At 42.9% G+C, this 27463-nt stretch overlaps 1 protein-coding gene across 2 annotated transcripts in view; it reads left to right on the plus strand.

The window, feature by feature from the left end:
- The first annotated feature begins 253 nt into the window (after positions 1 to 253).
- Positions 254 to 27463, plus strand: part of nrp2a (neuropilin 2a) — an 86690-nt gene continuing 59480 nt past the window's right edge. For both annotated transcript variants that reach the window (XM_042512909.2, XM_088074238.1), the window contains exons 1-3: positions 254 to 1029; positions 13256 to 13433; positions 26546 to 26727. In XM_042512909.2, coding sequence (XP_042368843.2) covers positions 954 to 1029; positions 13256 to 13433; positions 26546 to 26727 — 436 coding nt within the window. In that variant the 5' untranslated portion in view covers positions 254 to 953. The remainder of the gene's footprint in view (positions 1030 to 13255; positions 13434 to 26545; positions 26728 to 27463) is intronic.

The following is a 27463-nucleotide window of genomic DNA, read 5'->3' on the forward strand; positions in this document are numbered from 1 at the left end:
GTCTTATCTGCGCCTTATCTGTGGGAGAGTTCATATCTGTGGTATCTTCTGAAGGGGGATGCGCCTGTGTGTGTGTTAGTGTGTGTGCAGCTATATGTGTGTTTGAGAGAGAAAGAGAGAGAGCGTGGGGCGCGTGCACGTGCGCTCTCTCTCTCTCCCTCCCTATAATCAGCGAGCGACGGGAGGGGGCGGAGCCGAGGCGCCGTGACTGTAACGCGATAGCTGCTCAACCTCAAAAGCGCGATCACTCACACACACACTCCACACACACCTCCCAGACGCGTTCACAGCACACACGCCGGTGTCAGAGCCGGAGCGCTGGCTGCACAGAGAGAGACACACAGGAGAGAGGAGCGGTGCCGCAGGAGGTGGCACGACATGACCGGTGTTTTTGGAGCGCGCAACACTTTATTTTATTTATTATTCCGTGACTTTTTGAGGAGCAGCTTGTGACACTCGGACTGAGCTGCTTTGAGAACTGTGGACTTTAGCTACCGAGCAGGAGAACCTCGTGTGCGCAAAATACGCGGGGACGCAGAGAGGGAGATACGCGGACTGAGGGGCTCTCAGTCGGAACTTGGCGCACCCTGGAGTCGCCGTTGCTGGAGCGCAGATATCGCTCGAAGCCTTCCAGCTGCGGAGCGCACGCAGTATTGATCAAGGAGTTTGTTTGTTCACTATTTTTGGATGAGTATCAGCGGCTCTGCTAGATGGACAGACTGAAAAAGGCGAAAGGGCTGTGCAAATCTGAATTTCTTCAATGACATGTTGTAGGCACATCCACCGATGGTTTAAAAAACGCCGTGGGATTGTTCCTGAAGTGGGCTAGTTTTTGGCTGTTGCCAGCGTTTTTTTTGGTCCTACACGGGTGTGGATTTTGTTTTTGTTTTTGGAGGAACAGCAAAATTGGAAACAAACTTAAAAGCTCTCCGCGAGTTTCTGCATCATCCAAGATGGATTTTGACTCATCGTTGATTGGATTTTTAATGGCAATGTGTCATCTGGCGTTGAGAGTCAGAGGCGATGAGGGTGAGTTTTGGTTACTTGTTTGGTTTTGACGCACGCATGGTCTGCCTCCACCAAAATACAAATGGAAGAACAATTCAAATCGCAGAAGCAGGAATGTGGTCTCATTTAATTGAATGTGTTGGGCTTATTCGTTGCGATTATTTTACTGTTTTTACAACATTTTTCAAGAGCTGCTTGTCATATGGTTCATATTATTTTAACACACATCAGCGTCTGGCATGATAAAGCCATTGTGTGATAATCAGATTCATGTGTGTCTTGGATATTTTTCTCCCATAATCTTGGGAAATATTGGAGACATCGAGAATGGCTAAGTCCGTATGTACATATAGACTTATACATGCACATACATACATATACATATCTGTATGTAAATATGTGTGCGCTTGATATGAAGCATAGGACTAGAGATCCAAGATGACTTTTAAAAACTGAGCTCAGTGACTAATTCCGCCCCTGTGCAAAGTCAGCTGTTACACATCCTAAACTAAAGAACTTAGACGCTTTCATCAAATATTTATTAGCTGGGAAACAGTTATCTGTCCCAGCTCGACTGGGAGCTGCACAGAGCCTACCATCAGCCCACTGGACTGTGAATGAGCTGATTATATGCATGAAGCTTTTGGAAATTCAAACACATTGTTTATTCCGAGTTGCCTGTTGTTTATCTTTGATTTAATTATTCATCAAGTGAAATAAACAAACCCCGTGGCCTGATTAAAAATGCTATTTCACATCCGGATGAAAATTTTAGGCGGAGGCTGACCTGCTGTTTTCGAAAATCGCTGGTGTCCAAGAAAACCGTGCGTAAAAGCGACGCTGTCATTGGATTTCCGCTAATAAGACTGTAACCACTTCCATTATAATCCCTATCTTCATCGGCCACCACAAGTCTCACTCCTTCATTATCTCCTCGTGCTCCGTGGGGTTGCGTGTGCAGGGTGAAGGCTGCTGGTGACGGAGCGCCGGCAGCTCCAGGCGGCGGCGCACCGTCACCTCCGTGCGCTCTTAGCAATCAAATAACAATAAGAAGGGAGATTACAGTGCGGGATGAGCCGCGGAACAGCAGCCCTGCAGCTGGTAGGGATCCACAGCCTTGCTTTGAGGCACTTAAGAAGCGCTTATTCTCCCCATAACGCACGGATACGGCACCAAACGCGTCTGATACACTACCGAGAGAGCATGAGACAGTGCCAAATTTATGTCGAAGCCTCATTAAATGTGGATTTAACACCAGGGAGCGCACAGTTCCATCTGGTGACATGGCGAAATGATAATTTTAAGTATTATGTCACTAGAAGTGCGCAGGGTGTTGGTGGGAGAAAGGGTTTACCATGCATAGAAGTGGCGCCACTGGTGGCATGACACATGGCCTTTCGCTCACTCATCCTTGTAAGGGACTATTCCAGCATTCTGGCTGCTTTTGCGGTGGTTTGAATCCGCGTGGCACCGTTTTATATTTGTGCGTTTTCGCAGCAAAGTAAAATTTTTACGCACAAAGGAAACACGTAAATATAATGTCCTCGCGCGTTTGTGTGTGTGTGTGTGTGTGTGTGTGTGTAACATAATCATGCTTATCCACACGATTTGATTTTGGAGAAAATTATTTTTTCATATCATAATTAGGACTGTCAACATTAAAGCGTTAATCAAGATGGGAAGAAAGTTTTGTGCAGAGTTTTTTGTGTTTTTTTAAATTGCCAGTTGACATTCTCGTCTTTAAGAGGCACTCTTGGGCTGAGTTTGAAAGCTAGAGTGATGATACTGGTATTATCTGAAACTAGACGAATTAAGGAATCCGTGTCATGCTAGCTTCTCAGAAAAATTGCTTAAAATGGTCCAAAGTTTGGCTTAATTTGTCCATTTCCATTTCATATATCTCTAACCTCAAGATATATGAATGAAATTGGGTAATGTGGGTAGCCATGAGTCTCCTCTTTACAGACATGCCCACTTCATGCTAGTCCCATGCAGTTTTTGCTGCCATTTGATTCCTAATCAAGACAATCTGGTAACCATTGCCTTACTTTGCCAATATGGACTTCAGAACTGTTTTGTAATGCGAAATAATGGAAATGAAAACATGCTATTAAAAATGTGATTAATCACGATTAACTGCTTAAATTCTGCATTTAACTGTGATTTAAATTGACAGTTCTTATTAAAACAGACTCTGAATAGGATGTACAAGGTGTTTTACATTGGGCCGGAGTGCTGCAGTTCCTTTCCAGCGGGAGTAGGCAGGGTGACGAGCTGGTGACGAGCTGTTCATGATCCCATGATGTCTGTTGAGATTTTACAACACCACCCGCTGGTTTGTCTCAAGCTCTGCTCCCTTCACATGGTGCTCTTCCTCTTGTTTAGGCTACTTGTTTTAAATAGGACAGTCACCCCAGCCATCCCTCTGAATATCTGTGTGTGTGTGTGTGTGTGTGTGTGTGTGTGTGTGTGTGTGTGTGTGTGTGTGTGTGTGTGTGTTTACTGGCTGCCTGTGTACCCCTTGATCAGAGACAGATGTGGGCCTCTTGGCAGCCATCAGGCAAGCAAGAAGCTAGATCCCCCCCCCCCTTCTCTTCTCGCTCCACTCTCGCTCTCTCTTTTCCCCCTGCCAAGACACTGCATGTCCCCGCTCCCCTCAAGAGCCACATTACACACAGATGCCAGAGGAAAGAGAGACTGAAGGGGAACAGAACGGAGACAAAACACGGAGGTTCGGAGAGAGATGTGAGGGGACAGAGAGACTGCAGAGAGGGAGGGAAGCTACCCAGAGCACAGAAAAGTGAGCATGCACCAGGTCTTAATGTGAAAACAGAAGGAACACTTGGATGGGGGGCGGGGGGGGGACTGTGCAGAGCGAGAGGAAACAGCAACATCAAAGCGTGCAGGGGTCGCAGAGTTAAAATGGCACTGGACTTAGAGGGAACAGATCGCGTTAGGGGTTTATGAAGTGACACGTCTGGTGTGACGGGGGGTGGAAGTGAAATATCTAAAAAAACAAAAAGATGCTCTCATGAAGCACATTGGAGTCACTTTAAAGGTTCCTGCTTTTGATGATAGACACCATCTGTTTTTTAGCAACCTGGTCCATTTCCAGTACCAAAAAGGTTTCCTTAACCCTTTGAAACCTGGTTCAACATCACGTTTTCTTGTGCTGCATTCAGATGCCTTTCACAAGTATTTAAACCCGAAGCAAATTGGTTTGATTGCTTTCAAAAACACTGGGAAAGGGGAAATTAGCAACTTGGCAAGATCTGCCTCACAAGTTGTTATAAATTAGTACATTTAGAAAAATATTTTGAAAAAAGAAACTATATTTCTCATGATCTTTTTTGTTTGTTTGCTTTGTGCTAATTTTCAGGTAATTTTCTTTCTTTCTTTAAAAAATAACAACTAACTAATTTCTTGCTAATTTCTCAGTCGTTTCTTCTCAAGTCAATTATTGCCTTCTTCCCATGTTTTTAAAAGAAATCAAGCCAATTAGGGTTTGTTTCAAAGGAGGGAACATGGGAAGGAGACAATCAGCAACCTAAGATACATTAATTCAAATTAGTAAGAAGTACAAGAAAGTTACCTGAAATTTTAGCATAAAAACAAAAACAGAACTGAAAAAAACAAATGAGGAAATGACCTGAAAAAAGTTTTTAGAAAATTAAATGTAACATAATTTCAAATATGTAATTATGATAATTATATGTTGGTTTTTTTCCCGAAACATCTTCCCCTTGATTAAAATAAGTATTCTAAAGTTAAACAGTTGTTGCAATTAGTGAAACATTTCTTTAACAAGTTGCTCTTTGCCTTTTTTCCCCATGTTTTTGGAGGAAATCGAGCCAACTTGCTCAGGGTTTAAAGGTTTAAATACTGGAGAAAGACATCTTAAAGTGTAGTCGATCCAGGTTTGAGAGAGTGAACTACAACGTTGTGGATGTTTGACACCTGGGACATATGTGCCTGCAGCTCTAAAAAAATCTTACATGGGCCGAAAGATAAATGATCCATAAACGATGCATTGGACGTCTCCTGTTGTGGCTTGCTGTTCTCTGCTGGTGGCGACTAGAAATGGTCCCTTTTCTTGTCTCTTTGGTGTAAGACTCCCCCCGCACTTATACTGTAATCGCAATAGTTTGACTCAGTGACATGTACATCAATTACTCCTTACCACATGCATTAATATTCAGGCCATTAAGCAGCTCATTTGCATGTTTATTGAGTGGGCGGCTGTGCATCCTCTCCACCTATGGTATCAACTTCTTCCAGAGTTCTACTCATTTAATCGTGTCTTTTCCAAATGTTAGCGCTTAGCTCAATTTTATCTTCTTTGTTGGTCTTTTTTTTATTATTCTCCCAGCCTGCCCTTCAATTCTTTGCATTTCTCTGCGTTTTAATCTGCCCCAGCCCTCAGAGGTATCAGCTGCGAAAACAAGGTCACCTATTAGCATTCATAGCCAAAGACAAACCGAGCGGCCCGTTCAATAGCAGTCAGGTATGAGAGTCACAGGCTCACGCAAAGCCCCTGGAACAGCCCGCCGCACTTGGGGTGAAATTAAAAACAAGACCCCCATAAATAAAACAGAGCTGGGTCTTTCACTCCACCGCATTAGCCGCGCAGGGGGGTCTTAACGGGTGCTCAGGGACGGCTTTAGATGGGAGCTGGAGGGGGGTTAGCATTGTCAAGAGGCAAAGCGTTTTAAATTTACTGTAATTCACAAGCGGGGTTAAAGAGGAAAGGGTGTGAATTTACAAAAACTGCTTTTGTGTGAGCCGCAATTCTTCCAGAAATGTCAGTCAGTTCCACTGAAAGGTAACATCCTGTGAGGTGGGGGGTACAGGGTGGCAACAAATCGCCAAGACTCTTGCAGCAAAGCTCAATTCTTCACAGCTCTCTCGCTGATGTAGGCTCCGCCATCTCTGCTCTTTAGACGGGGGAATCTTTTGTGAAAAGTGCTTCGGCTGTGCAGGTTTGACGCCGGCGCACAGAGACAAAAGAGTGCGCCAGGGGAGAAAGAGACATGATACTTTAGTCAGGTAGTGTTTAGGACCACGCCATTACCCCCCTGCAGGCACCACTAACCATCTGTTTACCCGATTGATCCATTGAACCATTGATCACGATGGCCAGCTCTGTGCATTTGGCTGATTAGCATGGGGCACTTATCCTGTTAGGGAGAGAGGAGGAGAGAGGGAGAGGAAGAAAAAGCAGGCAGAGAGAGAGGAAAGAGGATTTGGGGATATTATCTCCCTTTGATGTAGCTTTTGTTAATTCTTAAAAGAAAAAAAATCCCCCCTTAAACACATTTAACACTGTTAAACAAAAAGCTATTGTCTGTGTGTGTTACAGTTTTTGGGCTGATTGTTGTTTGCTGGTGTGTTTTGATCAATTTTCTTTTATTCTGGTAAATAACTGGCTGCAGAATATGTTGAGTTAATCAAAAACATCAGCACGCATTTTTAAATGAGCAATTTTGTACCAGTTGTTGCAAAATATATGTAATTATATAAAGACATGAGTGTATTACCAAATCCAGGGGCCTAAAGGCTTGAGGGGCCCTTAAGCCAGAGCCTCCATGTGAAGTCACTGCTATTAACTTGGCATTTCTTGTCACAGGGCTGAGTCATCATGTAAAGAACAGAGCCCTGAAACAGGGACGCACATTATCTGATTTCTTGCCAATATCCAATATGCCGATATATAACAACTCACTTGGCAAAGAACAATACAGATATTGATATTTCCACTTTTTTTACCACCAAATTTTAGCGATCATCAAGTCTCTTCTGTAGTGGAATAAACATCATATAATACAAACTCTTATCATGATGGCCCACCAGCAGATAGAGACATAAAATGCAACAGTTTTCAATGTGTGTAATATTCATTCATTGTGATTAATAAGAAAAATATTTCAACTTAGGGTTTATGTGTTATATATGTTCACTTTGTCAATAAAAAAAGACGTTGGCTTGTATGTGATATTGTCAGAAATCAGCATGTTGGCCGATGCTGATATTACATCTTGAAGCCTATATCTATTACTATATATCCCTACCATATATATTGAATAAAATTGAGTTGCATATCATACTGGGCCAATAATAACATGTAGTGGTTCCTAAAGTGCCATGTATACACAAGCCTTTTTATGGTCCATACAGTGCCAAGCTATTAAAATAATAATTATATATAATAATCATATTAGTTTCTTAGGTGGAGGATACTTTTGAGTCTCTTGCTCAAAGTGTTTCAAAACAGTTTACTTCGGCTCATGAGAATGTCCGTACACTTGTGATAATACTACAGCTCATCTTGTTCGCCCTGCTGTTATGGATATGATGATTGCACAAGGATTTATGGGTAACAGTTAGGCTACCATCAGTGTTGTGTATTGTAACCTAAATCATTTTAAGTTTAATAGATAAACTAAAAAGATAATTATCTCTTTGCTAATAATATGTAGGATCTAGGATCTGTAGGATATTTAATCGTGCCAGTGAGGATTTTTTTCATGAATGTGAGTTTTAACTTTGCAAATATTCACTGCCACTAATACTGCTCATACCGCTGCCTCTGTTCCCTGAAGCACCGTCATTCTACCTCAGCATAAAGGTGTAAAAGTAGAAGGTGATGAAAGTGAATCTCTTTTTCTTCGCCCTTCCTCCTCATCCTCTCCTTCTCCTTGGGTCCAGTCTAGTGTGGAATGGGTGAGATTAAAAGCAGTCAGAGAGACAACCCCTGCTCCTGACTGAATGGATGAGTGCTGCCCACTCTCCCCTCTCATTCCCTCACTCTGGGCGATAGCACTTTTTAATTAAGGTGGGGGGGGCGAGGCGAGGGAGGGAGCGAGCGAGCCAGAGACACTAGGAATGATGGAGGGATTTATCAGTGCCTCTCCTCACACTCGCAGCTTATCCCAGAGCGTGACGCCATACTTCCCCGATAAGGCGGCTAATAGAAATGAGAGCGCGAGCGTGCATGTACACACACACATTGTGAGCTAAGACATGCAGACATATGCACATTTTCCCAGATAATGAAGATAAAGGCACTCACAGCGGGTACAAAGACGTCTCTGGCTTTGACTTGATCCGGAGTGACTAGAAAATGTGCACACACAGATTCACCATCATCATTGACACACTGAAAACAAACAGCTGCATGTACAGGCGCACACAGGCACACACACGTTTATAGTATTTCTGAATTTCAGTTCCAAACAGAACAATAATGAAAAACTCACTTTTGCAAATACGCTCTCACTCTCACATGCAGTGCACACACACGCACACACACACACACACACACACACACACACACACACACACACACACACACACACACCACACGCACGCACGCATACACATAGTGGTGACATTGTTCTCATGTAATAGGGGTTTGGTCCCAGCGTGGTGGAAACATATGTGGCACTTGTGTGTGTACGTGTGTGTAGACAGATTGGCTCCTCTAGTAGAAGAGACAGTGTAATTCATGAAGCTCGCTGGCAGCTCCTGAGTGCTTCCCCCGTGTTACTCATCCAACACCGCAAGTTCTGTTCTCGCCAAAACATGCTGCTTGACAACGAAACACATTACACACACACACACACACACACACACACACACACACACACACACACACACACACACTCATATATATGCATAGTTTTTACTAACTAACTGCCACGGACATTCAAGCAGTTACGAAAAAATACACACATCTGTCATCAGAATAAAAAAAAACATTGTCACAGCAGCACCCCCCCCCCCAATGTAAGTCAATTTGCTAAAATTTACTTACATAACTTTCCAATAGATTTATGTAACTTTATGTTACGTTTGTTGCGACCCCTAACCATGTTTCTTTTCCCATACCGTGTACCCATCTTCTGATGTAACTTTTGTTTCCTAGAGATAACTTTTTTAACTTTACTTTCTACTTTCTTAAAACAAACTTATGTAACTTTATTCTCTTAAATCCTACCTAAGGAACATAACATTAGGTTCATACTGTTATGTTAGTAACATGACAACAGCCAACCATCTTTATTTTCCTGTAACTAACCTATGTAACTTAACTTTTCTAAGGCTATCCTATGTACTTTCACTTTCCTAAACATAACCCTTGTATCTTTATTGTACTGAACCTTATCGACATAACTTTATGTTACATAATGATGCCCAACCATGTTTTTTCATGTATTTTCCCATACCTAACCTATAACCTTTACTTTTCTAAATCTAGCCTACATAACTTTAAGTTCATTTTGTAACTTTATGTAAAGTACGTCACGTGATGATGCACAGCCACATTTCTTTTCCTAAATCTAAACCTAATTATCACAACTAAATGCAGAACCTGAACCTTTAAACCAAGTCTTGACCTCAAACAGGCCTTTGAACAATGACAACTGGCAAAATGTCCTCACTTTGTGATAAAAAAACAAAAACATTTGTTCCTCACTATGTTGCAAGTACAAGTACACAAATGCGCACACACACACACACACACACACACACACACACACACACACACACACACACACACACACACATGCTGCCAGGAGTAGTGTATGTGTAAGCTGACTGACAGAGGTTTCCCAGTGGGGTCAGTGTCTACAGGGAGCCGCTGGATAGCAGGCATGTCTTAATGAGGCTCGTCAGGCTCTCTGCACACACACACACACACACACACACACACACACACAGAGTCCTTCGCTCATCTCTTTTCTCACTCGCTGCATCTTCTCTCTTCTGTGTATTTCTCCTTCCTCATCACCTTTTGTTGCTGCCCTCCCTCCCTCACTATCTCTTCGCCTGTCACTCCTCCCCTCTCCTCCTCGCTCTTCCCACCGCGCACACCGCCCATCGTACATCAACCCCACCCACCGCCTTCACCCTCCTCCCCGTCCGATCAATCTTCCCCCTTCTTCCTCAATCCATCTTTTATCCATCGCCTCACTGTCTCTCCTTCGTACCAATCCTCCTCTCCACTTCTCTTCCCTTTCATCCTCTCCCATTTTCCTCCCCGCTGTAATCCCCCATCCCTTCCCGCTCCTTCCCGCCTCCACCCCTTCCTCTTCATCCTTCTTGGAGGCCACTGAATGGGCAGCTCAGGGAAAAAGTGTCGAGGCTGCAGGATTCTCCCCAAACGGCTTAATCTGCCGAGGCCCTGCGTGCTGATAGCCTCCTGCACGCTGTTACCTCCATAGGCTTCCCAACAATGCCTGTCTGTCTGCACTGCCACAGCAGATAAAGAGATGTCTGTGTGTGTGTGTGTGTGGCTCTCTGTCTCTCTCTGTCATTCTTTGCCATTCCTGCTATCTTTTTGAAATTTTTCAGTTAGCTATTTTTCCCACCTCTGTCAGCCCCTGTGATTGACAGGCCCTCTGTGTGTATTCGGATGTGTGCGTGCGTGGGTGGCCGTTTGAACACGGAGCAGCCGCTGTGTATGAAAGTGTCGGCGTGTGTTTAAGCATCCCTGTATGTTCCTTCACACGCGCACACGTCGCTGAACTTGACTGTGTGTTGCACATTTGTGTAGCAGCTTGTGCATGTGTGCGTGTGGGCGGCTGAAGTCGTGCACACGCATGAAATCACCGGCAGCTGTGTGTGCCTGGTGTGCTAGCGTGGGCATTGCTCCTCTCCAGCAACAAAGTAAGGAAGCCATCGCAGCTCTATCAAATGTCAGAGAATCTTAAGTGTGCCTTTTAAGCACAATAGGCGGTGGAAATGTCAACACTTGAAGGGTCTATTACACTTCAAGCCTTTGGTGCTGTTTTTTTTCCTCCTTTCTTTCCGCTTCCTTTATTGATGCTTTCACAGAAATTTGAAAGAATATCAACCCATTTATGTCAAGAATAGATGCATCTCAGCAGCTGAGTGGTTAAGCCCACCATTTGGCAGTGCATTGATAATGGCAGTATACCATAAGCTTTAGTTTGTAGCCTGATATAGTCAAGTCAATTCTATTCATGAAATGCATTATCACAAATAACACTTTGCTTGAGAGGGCTTTACAGCATGCAACATGCCTCTGTTTTTGGACCCTCACAGCAGATAAGGAAGAACCCCCCCAAAAAAATCTTTAAGGAGGAGAAATGGTAGAAACCTCAGGAAGAGCAACTGAGGTGGGATCCCTTTTCCAGGGCAGACAGAGATGCAATAGATGTCTTTTATTCAGAACAGATCAACACAATAAAATTACCAGCCCTAAATATGCATTTTATCAAAGAGAAAAGTTGTAAGTCCACTCTTACATGTGAAGATGGTGTCCGCCTCCCGGACCAAAACTGGAAGATGGTTCCATAGAAGATGAGCCTGATAGCTGAAGACTTTGGCTTCCATTCCAGTTTTGGGTGACTCTAGGAAACACAAGTATCCCTGCATTATCAGAGTGCAGTGCTCTTGTAGGATAATAGTGTACTATGAGACCTATCACTTTTTCCTTCCTCTCTGTGTTGTTTTTATTTGGCCGACAGCTACATTATTAAGAAAACATTTGTCCCTTTGAGTTCAATATCACAAAGTTCATTACATTTAGAGATCCCCCTGGTGCACGAGCAGCCAAACATACACAGAGGTAGACAGCTAAACCACCCATTGCTGTTGTCATGGAGAACACGTTGCGCCTTTGCCTCCTTAAAGAATAATAATGCCTGCAAATCTATTGCAGTGCAAGAGTAATAAAAGAACCATTGTGAGCTGTTTGTGTGTGTGTGTGTGTGTGTGTGTGTATGTGTGTGCATGCAAAATAACCATATACATGTTTCTTTTGTATGTGCATGTGAGTTTATGTGTTTAGTGTGTTTATAGGAGATAACGCAAAGCGCAATGGCTGCCTTAGCTGTCAGGGCGTGAGCACAGAATAGGGCCTTTGTTGCAGCGTGAGCTTCTCATTACAGAGTCGGTGTGACCCCCAGAACCCTGCTAGACAGGCCGTCTGTGTGTCACTTCCTGCCTAAGCCTGCCGAGCAATGCCATTGGCAGGCTATTGTTCCTGGGAGAGCGTGATAGGATCAGGGAATGTGTCCTAATGTTTGCAGATTGGCTTGCCGGAGCAACAATTACACTTGGAGAACGCTCCCGACGGGGAACAAGAGAGATAAGAGCCTGGGTGTGGAAGAGGGTGAAAAAGGCTCTGTGTGTATCTGTGTGTGTGTGTGTGTGTGTGTGTGTGTGTGTGTGTGTGTGAGTGTGTGCGCTCACCAAATGCAGCATTGATGATCTTTTATTGTCTTAATAGCTTACCCGTGTGGTTCCACTCGCATTGAGGATCCACAATGGAGAAGTTTTTCCAATTTCCTCCGAACGGACGGACTAAATTGCTTTCTTTGTTTTACTGTTCATTTGTTGCTCATCACATCTTCATAAAGAGTAACAAGGTAAATGAAAGAGCGTCCTCCGAGTCGCTGTTAAAGGGAATGCGCCATTTAAGTGGGGATTTTTATGGTTTGACGCCAGCTCACCATTCAAATGATTGATATAGAAATGCATTAAAATTAGGGCTGGGGGATTTAGAGAAACTCAAATATCATATTTTTGACCAAATACCTTACAATCAATACTGTGATGTGTAGGTTAGACTATTGGGGCTTTCAAAGTATTTACATATTACAGTCAATGCATAACACCAACAGTACAGAGCAACTGATACTCCGTTAATATGGCTTGCGTTCAGGTATTCTCTGAGCCCTTCAACCTTTATATTGTGAATAATAATTTTAAAAAAAGAAAGAAAAGATTTCTTACACCCCTGAAAATCAAGAAAATCACCTCTTACTGTTTAATGACCCCAAGTGGGGGTAGGGACCCCAATTTTGGGAACCAGTGTTCTTTTTCACTTGGAACATTTAAATTGTATTTCCTGAACTATCTCTTTCACACGTATGAAATTTACCTAAATGATCAAACGGCATCCTTATTTAATAAATGAAACAGCGCATAGTGCTTATAGGGTTTGCGGTTTTGATTTGAGCTGTGGATCTGGTGTCGATGGGTCTGGTCGTATTTGGTCAACTGTGCAGTTTCTGGTTCAGGAGCAGGTCTTTAAAATCAGCCCCATGTGGGACTCTGATGTGGATATGATATCGATATGTGTATCTCCCAGCACTAATCAAAACTATCTTTAAAATAAAAAATGTATTCAATTTTCCTGAACTGTTCTTATATTTTGTGTATTTTACAGTCACTAACTGTTTCCCCTCTGTCCCCCACCCTCCTGTCTCTCTCACAGTCACAGAGTGCGGAGGCGTCTTCGATGCCAGCGAGGCGGGTTACATCACCTCTCCTGGTTATCCCCTGGAGTACCCGCCTCACCAGAACTGTCACTGGATCATCACGGCGCCGGAGCCTTCGCAGCGCATCGTCCTCAACTTCAACCCACACTTTGAGATTGAGAGGCTGGACTGCAAGTAAGGCGGGGAGGGTGCAAATTGTGGCTTTTTGGCGTCATGTCACAACGGTGACGTTTGAAAGCACTATTCTGTCAGAGTGAAATTGCTTTGACCAATAAGACTTCATGGTGTATTATTATTCTGGCTGAATGATGATCTGTGTTTACATTTTCATTAGTATGCTGCAGGCGCATTTGCATCTCAAATAAGTAATTTCCTCTTGAAGCACACTTTTTTTTTTACATATTATTGTAATTCAGTGCCGGCGGTTTGGCTTCGTCCCAACTTGTTGAAACATTTTCCACATTTTGACCACAACAGGTCAATTGCAAAGGAAATTTTAATTGTAGATACAAGCTTTCTGCAAAACGCAGACCATTAAGTGGACTGCGGTTTTCTTTTTTGGGGAATAATTATTTATGGAGAGAATGGCGAGCCATCAGCGCCATCCCCTTTTTCACATTCACACCATTACACACATTATGTCCTGGATGCCGCCCAGCACAACCACAGACTTTTAGTATTGGCCTTTTGAGGAGCAATTACTGGGTAAAATTCCTTGCTCAAGGGCACATCAGCTGCATGTGACCTCAACAGTTCAAGGAGCAGAAAATGTTGCTCATCTGAGTTTCCACATTGCATCTGCACAATGGTGAGACGAGCAAAACGGGTCACATGAAAAGCTGAGTGGAAAAAATGATTCATATGTCTCAATAATTGGTCCATGTGCTCCACTGGTGAAAGTGATGATGTAGGACAAAATACCTTTGCCAGGGTTTATTTTTGTTTAATTCTGCTTGGAACCAGATGTTTTTTTCACGCTGAGGGACATCTCATCTTAAAGAGATAGTCTTTTGAGTTGGGGTTTCATGAGGTACTTACTAACAGGCAGTTTATTACACAAGGTGACAGTCGATGACAGTCGGCAGTTTGGAGGAGTATGCTGGAGTCCAATGCAGACGCTATACTATATACTGCTGTGGATGTCCCACCTAAAAAAATCAATATCAATTTAAGTGTATTGAGTATTTTCACTTCTCGAAAGAGTAAGAAAAAGAACAACATTTTTTTGCTTGAGTGCCTCCTCCCTGGAATGTTTTAAAAATGTGCAGGGCTGAGAGGGGGGCTAAGACACACCCAGTTGCCCATTTGTGTCTCCTCTTGATCCACAGCACCTCCCCGACCCCTTGGATACACACAAAGTAGTCAGTTGGTGAGAGGGTGCCAACAGGGGGCTCGGTTGGGGATGAAAGCAGGCTCTTGCTATCAGGATCAGCCAATAGCAAAATTCAATTGCAAAAACCAGGCTTCAACCTGTAGAGAGTAGTCACTATGCACATTTATTCACAATGTGTAGGATTTTAATACTTTGTACTCAGATGTCAAGAGTTGTCCCTTTTCAGCAAGACCAGACCCCATTGAGACAAAGAGTAATTTTAGCTTACTCAACACAGGAGCTGCTGGTCTACTGCTGCTTGAATCAGTTAGACAGTTTGTGTTACTGTGTGACTTTAGGGAATCCAAACTAACTGTTTTAAACAACAAAGTCGCACAATAACACAAACTGTCTAACTGATTCAAGCAGCAGTAGACCAGCAGCTCCTGTGTTCAGTGATGTTAAATCTGTGCTTTTCTCAATGAAGTCTGGCTTTGAAGAGAGCAATATAATGGCTTAATTTTCCCATTGGAAAGCATTGTCTGACATTAAGATAAAGCAGTGAAAATATTCTAAATATAGTGTACACTTTGATTTGTATTTTTTTTTAGGTGTCTAAAATGTGTTTTGTTGCTACACCAATCCACAGCTGTACATTGCTGAGCTTCCATGGACTCCAGCCTGCGTCTCCAAACTGGGAATGCGCTGACTGACATTTGCTGCATGTGATACACAGACTATAGATAAGTGCCTCATACAGCCCCACTTTAAAAAAAATGAACTATCCCTTTAAGGACAGATGCAAAGACAAATGAGAAAGGATGAAAGAAAAGAATTCGGGGAGAGAATAGACAGGGAAGGGAAATAGAAGAAGAAGAAGAAGAGAATGAAGCCCAGCTGTTTTTCTGGATATGACTACGCTGGTCAGTTTCCTTTCTCAGAGACATGAATAATCCAAATCATATGTTCTTCTATTGTCTTTGACCTCAGAGGAAGGAGGGAGAAGTCAGTCTCCACTGTTTAATCCACTTTTAAACAACCGGGAAGAACGTTACACAATTCATCCACTTTGAGACTTTTTCTGTTTAGCCTGTTTAAAGCGAACACAGGCTGGATCTATCAGCGCAATTATGGCCATTTATTTCTCCAGAATTAATAATCCTAGATGGGTGTTTTTTGTATTGTTCACTGACAAAGCACTTTGTCCAGCCGGGGGAAAAAAATGATGACATCAATGGCGGCTTTGGTGAAAAGGGTTTTGTAATGATCGTCGATTCTATTCACACAGTCGCAGCGAGTCGGGGAAATGTTATTTTGATGTCTCGGTTTTGTGTCTCCAGGTTTCTGTCGCTTTTGTCAAAAAAAAAAGTTGCATAATTATCTCCCTCGCAGTACGTTTCTCCCGCTTTTACACCAAGCGTTACAGTGTCAACACAGAAGCACACTGGACATCCCCTGCTGTAGTGCTGCGGAGACGAATGGCTCAGCTGTTGATAAGCAGTGTGTCAAGCAGTTTCTCACAGCCCAAGGCGTGCAGGGCAGGAGGAGGCCGAGGGAAGAAAAAATACAGCGTCTTTTTTCCTCTCCACGGAGGATTTTATAGGGATGGGTTTCTTTTTTACACTTGCCTGGAGGGGCTGAGGCCTTGGCCTGCCCTCTAACACACACACCCACTCAATCTGCCTTCATCCTGTATGTATGAGTGTGTGCATGAGAGAGAGTCAGCGAGCGTGGGTGGGGAAGAAGGCGTCTGCGTGTGAGTAACTGTGCAAGCATGTAGGGTAGTATTAGTTTGTAAGACAAGCCGCCATCCAACCATCTATCCATCCATCCATGTCGCCTCCTTGTGATAACCCCCATTAGAGAAAAAGGGGATCACACCAACATTTAATTATGCATAACCTCGAACACTAATGCAGGGATACTCAACTTCTTTGCTTGGGGGGGCCACTCTAGCAAAATGCCTGGAGGCCAGGGGCCAGTCACAGCAGCCCCGTACATGCTTCTAGGATTTGAGCATGTTGGGTTTTAGGATACTTCTTGGATTTTAGGAAGTTTCTTAGATTTTAGGAGAATTTCAGGATTTTAGGACATTTCTGAGATTTTTAGCACATTTAGGATTTCAAGGCATTTTTAGGATTTCAGGGCATTTTAGGATTTAAGGAAATTACTCAGATTTTAAGATGTTTCAAGGATTTTGGGCATTTCACAAATTTTAGGTCATTTCTCAAATTTTAGGACATTTCTCTGAATTTAGGACATTTCTTGGATTTTCAGATGTTTCCAGGATTTCTGGTCATTTCCAGTATGTAAGGGTACTTATAGGATTTCAGGACATTTCTAGGATTTTTGGCATTTTGCACATTTTAGGTGCTTTCCAGGACTTTAGGACATTTCGAGGATTTTTAGACATTTCTCAGATTTTAGAACATTTGTACGATTTTAGGACATTAAGTGCTTAGCTAGGTCGGGGTGCAGGGATCCTCAACTGGCACTTTTTTTTGATGAACAAGCTTTATTTTGATGCTGTTTTGGCACCTTATGTACACTAAATGTAAAAAAAAAAAAACTATTCCCAGTGTGAATAACTTTGTATTGTGAATTGGAAAATGTTTGGAGGGTGACCAAGCACCCTATCTGGGGCCACATTTGGTCCGCGTTCCGCAAGTTGGGTATCACAGATGTGCTTGCCCCTTTGTGTTTCATAGAAGATGCATTTTCCTTCAGGGCTCAGAAAGAGCAGCAGAAATAAGTGGAAACAGCCAAAGTACAGCTCGATATTCCTCCTCTCTCCGTCCTACGCTATGCTTTTTACCCAGATTGATCCGAGCCCTGTAGCACCGTTATGGGTTGCTTCCTTTTTTTGCCTGTATGATTAGACACGGCAGTGTGAGCGAGCAGAGAGTAGATTTTTGCATGTTTTCACGGGCCTCGGCGAGGTTGGGGGCCGGCCGCAGGGCTGCAGAGGTGGAGGGCTCAACATCTCGGTCAAGGCTGGAAATCTGCGTGACAGCTGGGATTACAGAGACAGCAGTAGAGCAAAGCGGAGCTGTGTGTTACCTTAAAGAGCAACATGGTGTAGACTGCTGATCGTGGAAAAGAAGAAAATATATGATAGCATGGTCATAAAGATAAATGGACATATGTTTTCAGCACTTAAAAACACATGCACGTACACTCTTAAGCATGAAACCTGTCGGTGTAAGAGCGCTCATGAGCCATCATATCCCCCCTTGGGCACTTTAGGCCCGTATAAAACCCAGAAAAGTGCTTGGTCAGCTCAAGCATAGGGTCTAATATCCCCGGCCAGCTGGTGAGTATCCCTCAGTGGGTTCAAACAGTCAGTCCTCGGACGATGTAACGCAGCCAAACCGCCGTTCTACTGCAGCAATCAAATCGGCAGCCTTATGCAGGCGCTCCGCGTCTGAGGTGGCACTTTAATTCAGGATTTCATTTCAGGGGGAGTCCGGCTGCGTGCCAAATAGCTCTTACCTCCAGGTTGCCAGCCGATTGATGTGAACTAAATGTAATAAAGGCTAGATGAAATATCAGGCCCATATCTCTAATGCAATCTGCCATCACCAAGCCCCAGGATGCTACCTAGTGATATACCAGGAGCTGAGGAGGAGGAGGAGGAGGAGGAGGAGGAGGAGGAGGAGGAGGAGGAGAAGGAGACGACTCTCTCTCTCCTTTTACTGTTTCTCTCCGGCTCCCTTCCTCTCTCGCTTCATCTCCCTCCCTTTCTCTTGATCCATCTCTTTCCTTCCCTTTGTTCCTCCATTTTCCCTCTCCTCTCGCCCGAGGATGTTTTATTTTTACACACTTGAATTAAACATTGAAACAATCTCACACACACACACACACACACACACACACACGCACGCCATAAAGCTGTAGTCATTCTGGAAGATCCATTTCTTCCACTATTGTGGTTTTTATTTTCTCACTTTTATTTGGTTATTTGTTATTGACTGCAGCCTGCGGTGGGAAGATTTCATGAAATAACTTTATAACTTCACACACACACAAACACACACAGAGCTGTAAATCCCCTCTGCCTGTGACATGCCACTGAGAAGCGTCACCAGCAACTCTCTTGTGCGCATGATATCACCCTCTTACTAATACCCAAAGGGGGCACAGAGAGGTGTGGGAGCAATGTGTGTATTCCGCTTGTAATGGGAAATCGATAGGTGATCAGGAATGGCCACAGGCAGAGGGAGAAGGAGATGAAGAGGAAGAGGTGGAGGAGGAGGAGGGTGATGGTGAAAAGATGAAAGGAGAGACAGATGAGTTGCCAGAGGTCATGACTAAAGGGAGTTGTTCAGGTTCAGATTCGTCAATATCTGGCACTTGGCCTACGTTTAGGACGAGATCACGGTCATCAGCGTGCAGTGGTCAGGGCTATTACAGTTGTCAGTGGTGTAATGATGATGTAATAAGTAAGAGGTATGATTAAATTAAAAAAAAATGTGTTATACATTTAAAATGCTCTTGCAGCCTCTGAGACATTTAGATAGATAATTTTGGGTGGTTTCCGCCTCACTGCTCTGTATAAAAGCTATGACTGTGGAACAGGATGCCAGAGTTGTCTCGCCTTTGTGCCGCCACAGGAGGTAGTAACAGTGCCAAATCAACATCTGTGTAAAGGGACAGCTGGCAGGATGGGACGGGTGAGACTGGTGTTTGGTGGTTTTGATGACGTGTTATATGTGGTTATACTGCCAGGAGATTTAAAAAGCAACTAGCAGCTAACTTGACGAAGAACAGCGGCCAAAAATGTCCTCAAATAGGGAAAGCACTGAGATCCAGGGGCTCCTTAACCTCTGAGCAGAGGACAAAATTACACACCATAGATGTAGATGATTATTATTGCCGTGTAATGTCATTGTTATTGTTTAGAAAGCAGTATTTCCTATAGAGTTAGAAGCTATCCAAGGAAAACTTTTGTTGGTTTTAATCTTATGTATGTGTTTGTCCCTTTATCATCATTCTGTGTCCCCTCTCTAATTTCAGGTGTTTTTTTCTGGTCTGTGAACGCATCACAGGCAGAGCTCTCTATGAGGTTTTTTTTTTTCTGACACGCGTGGTGGATGATTGACCTGTCGATCCGGTCAGAGCTGATTAGATCAGATTGATGGATGAGAAAGCAAAGCAAAGCAAAGCAAGCTAAAAGCAAAGTTTTAGACCAAGTTTTAGACTGCTGAGGAGAAAGAGCACTCATGGGGAACTCCGCTTATGCTATGCTCCCACTAAAAATGCTAAATTTATAGACAGGACACAGAATGACACAAGGGGAAACACATGCAGAAGAAGAAAAAAAAGTTTGCTATAATCTTGCCTTTTGTGAAGGTCTTCAGTTCAAACAAATGTAAGCAAAGTGAGACTGTAGGATCTAAAATGTGTCTGAGTAAAGTGCAAGGAAAGCGAGAAAAATGTCCATCACAAATCCACGTTGATAGAGGTCGATTAAAATGCATCCAGCACGGGGCGGCGGGGTCGCGGCTTCAGCTCAGACAGCAGTTACAGTCTGATGTTTCAGATCGATGTCCGCACTAGAAGGTCTGGGGCCGAGCCCAGACTGCCTGTGGTCAGCGGTTTGCCCTCAGTCAGGTGTAAGTATGAGCGTGTGATGGACAGCAGAGGAGGGAGGTGAGGCGCGAGGAGATGAGGAGACAGGGAGGGGGAGGAGTGCTATTTGTTTTTTGGGGCTAGATTGAAGATGGCAGGCCCTGTGGATCTGCAGGGATTTTGCTCGCAGCATCTAGTTAATATTTCAGAGGCACTTATGGTTTATTAGAGTCCCCATCGCGGGCAGGAGGAGTGGGTGGTAGTGTAGATGCTCGTGTGTCTCCTCCGCCTTACTTAATTCGTGCCTCTGTACATCTTTGAGAAGGAGAAGAAAGATCTTCGTTGTTTACCAGATCCAGATCTTGTTGTGCTCCCAGAGTGGAAAACAAGGGGAAAAGAAACACACACACAATGGAGCAGAGCAAGTCAGGGCCTCAAGTGTGTGAGCGCAGCCAAGTTTGGTTTGCTGATGTACAGCTGTTGCTCTTTTATAGGCGTAAACAAAATAAATCAGATGAGTGTGACGCGCCCACAGCAAATTATGTGTTAATCTTTTGTGTAATTTCTCCCACTGAATGCTTTATGTATTTATGTAGGCATTTAAATTAAATGAAACACAAGATCCCAAGCTGCTTCTTTTGAGCACTAAATGAGAAGTGGTGATTTCACAAGATAAAAATAAGAAATATTACAGATTCCTAGAATAAGAATACTTATAAATAGAGAAAGACCTATAAATATTTATACAGACCAGGGATACTCAACCGGCTTTGCTTGGGGGCCACTTTTGCAAAATGCTAGGAGGCCAGGGGCCAGTTGCAGCAGCCCCACGTGTGTTTTTAGGATTTAAGGACATTTCTAGGATTTTTGGACATTTCTTAGGATTTAAGGACATCGGATTTTTGGATGTTTCTAGGGTTTTTGGATGTTTCTAGGATTTTAGGACATTTTTGGATTTTAGAACATTTCTTGGATTTTAGGATGATTCTAGGGTTTAAGGTACATTTTCAGATATTAGGACTTTTCCTTTTGTATACTAAAAGTCCAAAAACAATTCCCATGTGCATCACTTAAATCTTCATGTGAATTAGAAAATGGTTTGGGGGCCAACTGGCACCCTATCAGGGGTCCAGATTTTGCCTACAGGCTGTAAGTTGAGTGTCACTGGTATATACATATTACCGTTATGCTTCTTTGTGGTGAGGTGCCAGTGCCTGCAGGGAGTGTCCCCCGTCCCCGACAAACAGCAAAGGTGTGAAAGGCAATTAGTTGTTTTGGCGGAGTGATATATGAGAGCAGAGGAAGAGGAGACATGTCTGGACTGGTGCAGAATTACCGGCCCTTAAGGGTTTTTAGTTTCCTTAACCCCTCTCCCTCTGCTCCAGCTATTCTCTGAGGGAACAATGGGGGTGGGGGGGGGCTGTAATGATTCCTGAACCCAGACAGACTGCCAGACAGACAGAAAGCTGGGGATGGGGAATAGACGGTGTCAGACATAGGCGGGGTTGGGATCAAAACATGCACCCTAATGGAATCTAGATTTTGGATGAGAGGCTGAGTCTGTGAGGGGTATGTGAAGCTAATGTGAGTCTTCTGTGTGTGCGCATGTGCGAATGATTTATGTCGCGGAATGCGCTCAAGTGTGTGTTTTGAGAGAGACAGACAGCGGGGCTCTCACACGTCAGGGCCTCATGCATGTATTCATCAGAGCCTGGGGAGAGGCTGAGCGAACAGGTCAATAATCACATCTGAGGAACACTCACTCACTGACGCTAATCCACGACAGGAGAGAGCGAGACAGAGAGAGAGACAGTGAGAGAAAGGATAGAGACCCACTCCAAAATCAATTAAAACCTAATTAGGCTCTCAGCTCTTTCGCGGGCCTTTTATCCTTGGTGTTGGCGATACGGCGCTGAGTGTGTACGCGCACGTCTGTGTTTGTCCGTATCTGCCGGTGTCTGTCTATCCACGCGTGTATGTGTGCATTTGTTGGCACATTCTCGAGTGTGTGTTTTCCCTAAGCATGTGTCAGTTACAGCCCTAAGCAGGCGTACTTAGGGATAGCCGTGGCTCTTTACAGGCTCACCGTGGGAGCTTGCAGCTAAAGCCTTCACGATCGCCTCTGTAATGCAGGATTACAACCAAGACATGTATAAGAGAATTGGACAACGGCTCCTGTACTCACCAGCACAAGTGCTCTTCAGGCCTACTTTGGTGCAGATTTGCTTCAGTCCCAAACATCACACACTGCAACTTTTAAAAATAAAGGTGCCAACTAGAATCATATAGAGTCCTTCTTCTTATATGGGGACAAGCCGAACCTTTTTATAAAGTTTTTATGGAACCTTTTTATAAAGTTCCTCCTGGAACTCTTTCTGCCCCTTTTTTCTGCAAATGAGCAAGTTTTTCAACTGGCTCTGTTCAGGAAACGTTTGTGCTATCTAGCACTCAAAACATTTCCACCAATTTTGAGTGGCATCACTGTAAACAAGGACGCTTCATCAGTAGAAGGTGTTGTACAATCCACCATGGAAGTAACTATAGTGGCAAGATGGCAGATCATTTGTTTTGGACCAACAATTAATTAGACCACATGCTCTTATTTTGCAATGATTCCTCATTTAACCTCTCTCAGAGTTGTAGTATTCGTCGATGAGATTGGTGTACTATTAGGTAGAGGGGTATGTCACAGAGGAGGAAGCGGAGGTACTCTCTTACATATTCCAATTAAAATTAACACAATTAAAATTAATTGATTAATGGGGTTCCAGATACGTCTACATACAATAATATAATTTAAAACATGGGTAAAAATGTAAATGTTTGAGGATCTTTTAACCCCCATGCTATCAGCAATCCTTGAAGAACTCTTTCTTCCGAACTGGGTGATTTAGATGACAAGGGTTCTTAATGGATCCGACCGGTTCTTCAAAAAAGGGTTTTTCAGAAGCAGATGGTTCTTGGTGCAACCTCATCCCTTCAGAGAGAACCCTTTTGGACCCCTTATTTCTAAGAGTGTGGGACACTAAAACTTCTTATCAGTAATCACGGCACAAAGTCGTATTGTAAGGATTGTAAGGATTGCTTAGAGAGGAATGACATCTGTGTTTGAATAATTCACATATGTTCTTCCATGCTGGTGCACAGATATAATATGAATTGGTGAAAGAGCTTTACAGGGATGTAGAGTTGCACTTCCAGACAGCTGAGGGACACGAGGGAGAAAGAAGAGCCAGCCTTAAAGCAGCAGAGGCAGATAGATGCTGACTTTTAGTCAAAATTTCTGCATCCTACAGCTTCCATTAGACCCTCATCACACCCATGACTAGCAAACTGGTCTCAGTGTGAAAAATTGGTGAAATGGACGACTCCCTCCACATTGTCCCACACTTGCACAGTGCCAACAATGTTGTGGTGACATTACAGTCTCATTGCAGCATTTTCGCACTTTGATCCTCACCTGTACATGTGTCAGTCTGACCCAGATTAAAGTGGCTGGGATTATCCCTCCATCAGCAGTCTGAGCTTGAATGCTCTGTATAGGAATCAAAACACTGCAGGAATGAGATAGCCAAAAAAGAAGCTTACTCACTCCACTTAATCCACATTTTATTCCAAGCCGCAGCACAAAAGCAGCCTCAGTGCTTCGATGCTATAAAGGAACACTGATTTGTACCTCTCGGCTTTACTGAAGACTTTTTTGGGGGAAGTAGTGAGACAAAGCAGTTTAGAGTATTAGCAAGATGCTGTGCTTAAAAAGTGTCTGAAAACCCGGAGACGTCTGTGATGCTTTTTTTCAGCATCAAAGAACCCATCACAGTAATTAGCGAGACAACAGCGGCCCTGTTGTCTTTCTGACGGCTTCGTCATATGAACTAATTGAGACGAGTGTGTTAGTATGTCTGTGTGATGGGAGGGCGTCCTCGGTGTAGCTGCAGGGCTCCTGTGGCGATGCAGTTAGTTACGCAGGGAATCACAATAAGGGGTGAAGACACTCTGTAGTACTGCAGAGAGAGAGAGAGAGAGAGAAAAGCAGGAATAATGTTATGGAAAGCTAAATTACAAGGAGATTTAGTACAGTAGAAATACAATAACACGCATATTTAGCCAAAAATTCATACACACAAACACATGCTTACAGAAAGAGGTAGAAAAGTGAAGATTACCTTTTAGTATGATTGCCTGTTTAAGAAGAATTTTCCTTAAAACAGCACTTAAGCACTGAGAGAGTAACAAACAGAAATTAAGGAGTTTTCCACACCTTCCAATATTGTCACAACCCCAAATTATTACCTTAAACCTGATGGTTCTCTGTCAGCTCGCAGGCATGGGCTGGTCCTGACTTAATCATATCAACACAGCGATGGTATCAATTACTGGATGTAATGCACAGGAGGACTGTGTTTTATAGTAAATGACAGTTTTCATCGTGCAGTACTCAGTGGGCGTCTGAGGCCTCAAAATGTTGTCAAGTTAATCAAGGAATGCAAACTTTCTGTGGAAACAGCATCTAGATCACATGCAGGGCTGCAACAAACAGTGTAATAGTCAGGAAAATACTCTGATAGTGATGCAAGGGTGCTTTAACTTGGAGATAAAACAAGCAGCAAATAACCTTCTATCTTCTAACTGGGCTTCACTGGAGTGTAGAGTCTCTCCTTTCCCTCTTACTCTGTACTTTTTATGGCTGCCTTTATTTGACCTGACTCCTTTTTGATGCTTTTTAGACACTCTGTCTGCATATTTACATTTAAAGTATGAGCAGATTCCCAGTGTGCATCATTTTATTTTCATTGTGAATTAGAAAAATGGTCAGCAGGTCACCCAGCACCCTGTGGTGGGCCTGTGGGCTGTAGATTGAGTTTTTTTATACCATAGAACCAGAACTATTAAATTCATCATTAAATGTCATTATGTTTGTGGTCACTCACATTTTCAGCATCTGTTAAAATTTGAGAAAACTTTCATTTTTTGCCATGCTTCAGTGTTCACCCCTCTTTGTGACTGTGTGCTGCTGCATGCTCATAATAACGTTGGAGGAATGACACGCAGGGCTCTGAGCTAATTCTGGATCAGCCAGGTGGGCTCTCTGTCTCTCACACACACTCATAAACACACACACACACTCAGTGACCTGACAGTGAAGAATTTGCTTTTATCGTTCAGGGTCAGTTGGCTAGTCAAAAGTCATAATGAGCTGAGAGCTCAAGCATGTGGAAGCTAAAAAGCGAGTTGTCTTTGCATATATTTACTCTAATTTCTCTCTCAGCTCAACCCCAGTGCTGCTGAAGGCAGGCAAGCAAGCAAAACTTTATTTATGTAGCACATTTCATTCCAGGTGGAAGCACAATGTGCTGCACAAACTGAGAAGTACAAGTTGCAGGCACAAAATAAAGCCTTAACCAGCCATGACAACAGATCAAATCCACTGAAAATAAAAATAAAAAACTCATAAAATAATAACTAAGAAGAAGATGAAACCAACTAAAAGATACAAAGACATGTGAGTCAGAATTGATCTTAAAAAATGTAACTAAATAAAATAAAAATACTAAAAGTAGGCCATTAAAAGAGGATAATACACGTTAATTGAAATAAATTAAAGGACTAAAAATAAAATAACATAAAATAAGATAAATAGACCAATAACAGATGATAGAGAGATGATTTTACATATGAGTAAAAACAAAAAAATAAGACCTAACAAACTTATCGAAAATGAGACTTTTCTAAAAATAAATAAATAAACCAGTGAAAGTAAAAACACACCTAAGTTAAAGGTCCTCACCTTTTCTCCCCTTAAGCCCTCACCTCTTTAGTTTTTCATGAGCTCTACTGTCTATTTTTACACTTCTATTAATGAATCCATCCAGCTGTCTGTTTGCAGCATCTTCATCTTCACCCTCAGTCTGCAGCCACTCGTTCGAGTATATTTGAATCCTCTTTCCTGTGATCTAAGATTTGGGGATTGCTCGCCCCAAGCAGATGTAAAAGGAGTTTGTTGTCCCGAGCAACAGTGGTTTGCAGGAGCTAAATTTATTGAATGCAGCTGAGGGGAAAGGTGGAGGAGCTCTGACTCCGAGCCAAGTCTGTGGCAGATATATTTCCTCGTGTCTTCATGTTGTGTTCCTGAATACTCCACTCAGACACCATGTGCTCTGTCCTGAGGCTGAACTCTGATGGTAAATAGGTCCACACCTGTCTGTTTTTTATTAGCTTAGCTTGTTACATAACCCCATAACTATCTCTCTATGTTTATCCCCCTCCACCGCTCTCTTTTATCTCTTTATGTCTCTTAATTCCTTCCTGCTGCATTAAGCTCAGTGTAAACTCAGTGTTGAGATTGTTTTCTGAAGGTTGCTTTAGGGAAAACGTTTTAAAGCAATGATGTTTGTTTCATCAGGTACGACTTCATCGAGATCCGCGATGGGGCATCAGACAACGCTGACGTTCTGGGTCGACACTGCAGCAACATCGCCCCGGCGCCGATCATCTCATCCGGGCCGTCCCTCCAGATCAGATTCGTGTCAGACTATGCACACCAGGGGGCGGGCTTTTCTCTGCGCTACGAGATCTTCAAAACAGGTGAGGGACCGGACCTGAAACATGAACGGCATTTTAGAATAAGACAGATGTGTGTGATTGGTCGACAAAGTTTGGTATGTGATGCTAACTGGCTTTTTGATTTATGCAAAACTATTGCATAATTTAAAAAGTAATCAGATTAACAATATGATTGATATGTGAATTGTTGTTTTATAGTATTTGAAACCTAAGCAAATGATGAGGAAGGCAATGAAAAGTTATGGGGAAATGGTAAAAAATTAGCAAAGAAAAAGTTGTAAAAAGTGCAAGAAAAAAACAAAAATAAAAAATAAAGAAAATAACTACGGAAATGACCTAAAAATGTGCTTCAAATAATACTAATCTTGCAAAAGAATTTTAATCAATATTTAATTGTGATAACTATAAATATAGGTTTTTGGACATTGCCTAGCTTCTTTTCTGAAAAAAAAAAAAAAAAAAAAAAAAAATTCTATAACTACTTATTTCTTGTCATGTTCCTCATTGCCTTTTTTAAAAGGCAAATCAAACTAATTTGCTGAAGTTTCAAAGGTTCAAGGGTGTCTGACTGCAGCACAAAAATGTATGTTTGTCCAGGTGTTTTTTTTTTTTTTGTAAAACAATCACAATCAAATCTGACGGCGAAATGAATATTGATATTTACCATACCCTCAGATTTCCCGTCCATTCTGTCGCACTAAAGTCTAAGCCCGCCCACTTTTTATCAGTCTAATCAAATATGAAAGATTAGATTTAA

Source organism: Plectropomus leopardus, chromosome 24 (assembly GCF_026936395.1).
Source record: "Plectropomus leopardus strain MGB_pleo_1.0 chromosome 24, ASM2693639v1, whole genome shotgun sequence".
Taxonomy (NCBI): Eukaryota; Metazoa; Chordata; class Actinopteri; order Perciformes; family Serranidae; genus Plectropomus; species Plectropomus leopardus.